The sequence below is a fragment of the Brassica napus genome, chromosome C9 (genome assembly GCF_020379485.1).
Source record: "Brassica napus cultivar Da-Ae chromosome C9, Da-Ae, whole genome shotgun sequence".
Classification (NCBI taxonomy): Eukaryota; Viridiplantae; Streptophyta; class Magnoliopsida; order Brassicales; family Brassicaceae; genus Brassica; species Brassica napus.
This window is the reverse complement of record NC_063452.1, coordinates 21468834-21473728: the sequence shown is the minus strand read 5'-3', so window position 1 is coordinate 21473728 and position 4895 is coordinate 21468834. Positions and strand designations below refer to the sequence as shown.

Sequence of the window (4895 nt, the reverse complement as noted above, 5' to 3'; positions counted from 1 at the left end):
TTTTTATTCCGAATCTGCGTTTGAGCGTTTACAACAAGGTAAGTGCCTGGGCTACGAGAGCTGTCAGCGAGATTCCTAGTTCTAAAACCCTAAGACGGCAAAAACCTAATTGAATCGCAGCTCGAATAACAAAAACGGAAAATTGCCTAAAATTGCTCTAAGTGCTAGTTTGCTCTGAAAAAGTCCTCCTCCATGCCTCTCGCCTAGGACTTCTTATATACTGGCTCCATGGTCGGTTTACGCTTTTCTCCTTCTGCCCTTAAGCCGCCATAGCATAAAAATGGAGTTATTCCATTTTTTTCCGATCTTCGTAATTATCTTCAAAACTTCGTATTTATCCGTGGAAACTTGACATTTATCTTTCCTTGCGAACCAAGCGTAAACCGTCATGCGGCTTACGGGCTGTTGGTTAAGAAATCGTAAGTTGGGCCTCGAGTCATGTCTTAGGTCCCTTTGGGCCGTCTTCCGACTCGAAGCGTTTATTACGGCTTCTTTCGATAAAGAACGAACTTTCCGCGGTTCTTACGGTAAAGTTTGATCGATAACTTAGAATGGCGGGGAATCGTGAAATGGGTTCGCTATGGTCTTCGGGATATAGCATCGAAGGGTAGACGAGAACGCATGGACTAATGTCGTATCGACGTTTTGGAAGAGCTTGGTCGCTACGTATCGACCGAGCTTTGGCTCGAGCTCGGTCACTACGTAGCGACCGAGCGGAACATGCGTTCGGTTGCTGCGTAGCGACCCTCTTCGAGCTCTTTTCCGATGACTCGCGTTTCTTCCGCAAAGATTTTCGTAAAGAAGAATCTATTTCGAAAAAGTATTTGTCGAATTCGAAGAAGGTTTCTACGTTTTCTTCTTCGGGGATTTTGACGTTAACTTCGTTGCAACCGTTTTTGACCCCAACAACTAGTTCTCTATTCACAAATATGAATCATCTTTTTTGGAGAGTTTCTCCACAGATGGATGATCACCAACTCGCGTGGATATTGTGGTATATTTGGAAAGGAAAAAAACAACAAACTTTTTGGTAATTTGGATATTGACCCATGGAAACACTAAAAATAGCCAAAACATAATCAATCCTTTGGGCCGAGGCGCAAGTATTACATACACAGAGGGAAGCACAACAAGTAGAGGTGATGAATTTACCATTGATTCCAGGGAGATGGTGCTTTACAGATGGATCTTGTAAAGTCGATGGATTTTTTTTGGGACGAGGCTGGTATAGTACATTAGAAGGTTTTGCCTGTTTGATGGGGGAAAAAACGTCTGGACTAGTCTCTCACCTCTTCATTCGGTGGAAGCATTTATATGGATAATGGAATATATGAGGAATTTGCGTCAGTTTCAGGTCATATTTGCAACAGATTGTTTTCAATTGGTGAAGATGGTTTCGGAATCGGAAAAATGACCAGCTTTTACAACTTACTTGGAGGATATTAAAACCCTGAAACAAAACTTTATCAACCCAGAGATCAATCATGTACCAAAAGGGAAAATTAATGTCAAATTAACAATCCAATAACACCCCTTTAAATTAATAGTAAAGTCAGAGTCGAGCTTCACACATATTTTTCATTAATATCAACAAATTAAAATTTATATGAAATATTTTTTTTTGTGTTGTTATACCAATGGGAAAAAAAACATAGTTAGAATTGAAGATTGTTTAAGGAAACTTATCACTTTATATTTTAGTTTTGCGCTTATTGCATTATGTTTTAAAATAATTTTTTTTTAATTTACATTTGTATGAAAATTAATTAACCATATTTTTAAAAAATAACTCAATTTTGTTTTTTTTTTACAATGTTCAGGGCTAAGGTTTGTTCTATACCATTTTTTTGTTTTAATAAAATATATTGTTGTTCTTAACAATATAATAAGATAATTTTCATTTTCATTGTCAAACTAAAATTGAGCTAATATTTATGTACATTTTTAATAATAATTACAAATTTAATTCATTATAAAAATTAAAAAATGAAAAGATTTTATAAGATTGTATTATTTAAAAAATAGAATATATAAAATAAAATGTGTGATGGTGTATTATATTAAATAGTTGTATATGTAAGTAAATACTAAATTAATTTTAATGAAATGTCTATGAGTAGTTGAGTGACATAAATCATAAATCGCAGGTAGATGTAAGATAGCTTAAGAACTTATCATTTTATTTTTGTTTTTATTTTTATTTTATATTGGCACAATTCATAGAGAAATTAATAAAAGGTGACGTAGGTACAAATTGTAAATTGGTGTAATTGAAAACGCTGAAATAAAAAGGATTCTCTTTTCAAGCACACCAATCCTCATTAGTTTATATGTTTTCCCCCAAATATTAGTTTATATGTTTGACACACAATATAATCATTATTGAGTATATGTATGTGCACATATACATCTCATGCGTTAACAGATCATGTAGCTTTGTCCTCTTATATAATACATTTCGATGTATAATACACCTCGTAGTCCACGACGACATGTTCCTTAATTATAAGTTCCAACTCATTCAATTACTAAAACAAGAAAAAGTCCCAACTCATTCTCTATATTTGGTTAAGGTCTCCAGCTCAAAAAACCCTAATCATTAATTCCAAAAAGGGCTCTTAATTATAAAGTCACAAACATAACTTAATCAAAAGAAAATAACCCAACAAACACAAACAGACATAACATAACATATAACAAACAGAGAAAAAAACTCGAAAAACAACTCATCAAAAGATTGATGATTTTTGTTGTTGTTCACGAACCTTGGAAAGTCCATGTGAAACAGCTTCTGTGACACAATCCATAACTTGAAACCCTATTCTTTCTTTCTCCAAATCATAAACAACCTTCACATTCTGCTGTTGAAAGCTCCCAAAAACCCCGGCCGGACCGTAGTCTCCATCTTCCATGTTCCGAAACAACAAGCATTTCACAACCGAACCGTCGCTAGGTGCGCTCATTGCGTAAAACGAGTTGCCTTGTGGAAGAATTAAGGCTGCATTGTTCAAGAAATGGAACGTGATCGAAGGAAACATCATCGTTGCATCGTTTTCGAGACTAGTGAGATTGTTATTAGGACATGGCACTTTGTAGCATAGATCAAAGCCTATTCTTGATTCTGTTTCCGTTGCTCTAGGATATGTGATCGTTGACTGGAGACTTGTGAGAATTTGTGAGTACAAGGGATCGGGTAAATGTGTGTAAGTTGTACCCGAATCGATCAACATTCCTCCATTTCCTTGTGAATCAAACTGTTTCAACGTTAAGGGAACTTGTGTAGCGGTGACATTTGTACCTATTGTAATGGACTCTAAGCCGATGTAGTAGCTGTTAGGGTACATTGGAGTATTCAACATGGGGGTAAACTGCAAAGAGTTTGTGAGATTGCCGGATAAAAGAGAGTCTCCTAAGATCAAAGGGCTTGAGATATTAGGGTTGTTGACAAACTTGAAAGGCAAGAAACAATGAGAAAATCCCTTTTGAACAAACCCTAACTGCGATGGGAGAGAAAGCAAACCTCTTCCAAATCCGGCAATGCCTATAGGTTCGTGGTAAGTTGATGCAACGCACCCAAAGGAAAATCTTGGGACGTCCCTGGTTTGAGCCTTCAATATATCTCTGGTTAGTATCCCAGAGACAAGACCACCTTCACCATACGTATAAGCAAAGGTGGGACACGGCCTTAAGCAAGTGGACTTGAGAAGCATACCCACAGAGCAGCCAGCTATTGCACAAGGGTCAAAAGCATTGTCTGAACTATGAATCTCAACGCAATAAGAACTAGCACAAGAGGCTCTAAAAGATGAGGATGAGTGAAGAGGAGAGAAGGTTGACGATGATTTTAGATTGTTGTTCTTGAAATCGTAACAATCTATGCAATCAAAACTTAGATTCCCACATGGGACCCAAGTGAGATCACTTCCTGTGTCCATGTACACTTGGACTGATTGTGGAGGTGTTCCGATGTTTAAGGTTATCAAATAACCATCTCTCACTTCTCTCAACGGCTCCATTACAGCACCTATTGATGATTCTAAAGGCTTCTTGATCCTTTCTTGGGTTTCAGACTTTGGTGTGGGAAGAGAAACACTTGATTTGGTCAAGGCAAGAACAAGAAAGGAAGATGGTGATGATGATGATGATGATGATGATGATGATGATGATGAAGAAGAACTAGGGTTTTTATGTTGTCTTGCTTGGTTTATGTTGAAAATATTGAGAAATATCGTTATAAATAGGAAGCTAAACAAGACATTGACTCTGGTTGTCATCACTTATAGCTTAGAAGATGATGGTGAGGAAGAAAGATCTGTAAATGAAAGGTTTCTATGTGATTGTGTGAAGTTGGTTTTGGTTTTTATAGAGACGAATTAGGGTTTTAAAGCATTTCTTAAAATTATTTTGTGTACTTCATATGAAAGAGTTAGTATATATAAATAACGTATTTGATAAACCAAGATTTATATGTACTCTTCCATGTGATATTTTAGATACGTCATTTTACATCAGATATCATAAGCTTCTAATGGACCGCACTTCGTCTCACGTGGGATAAAGTACTATATATGATCGTGAACCTAAGTTTTGAGAACCTACTTTTTTACTGTTCTTAAGTTTTCATAAACTGCCTGATAACTAATTAATATATTCTTCTTTTGAAAGGTTTGCCCTTCGTTAATACTAAGAAAATATGTTAACAACTTAACATCACAATAAAATAAGAGTTATCTCCAAGAAACGAAACAAGTTATTGATCTTTGATACATTTATGATAGTGTACCATTATTTTTTGTGGTGATAAAATGTTTAAGCTGTGGATTTCTCAAGAAAATAGTCTAAACATATTTACTTAAATAAATGTACATAGGCCTAACTTCGAGAATAATGTGACC

The 4895-nt window shown here is 35.8% G+C and overlaps 1 protein-coding gene across 1 annotated transcript; it reads right to left on the bottom strand.

The window, feature by feature from the left end:
• Positions 1-855: 855 nt before the first annotated feature.
• On the bottom strand, positions 856-4695 carry LOC106416933 (probable aspartyl protease At4g16563). Its single transcript, XM_013857806.3, has one exon. It carries the CDS (start codon positions 4272-4274, stop codon positions 2730-2732), a length of 1545 nt encoding a protein of 514 aa, XP_013713260.2. The 5' UTR covers positions 4275-4695; the 3' UTR covers positions 856-2729.
• Between the last annotated feature and the right edge of the window lie 200 nt (positions 4696-4895).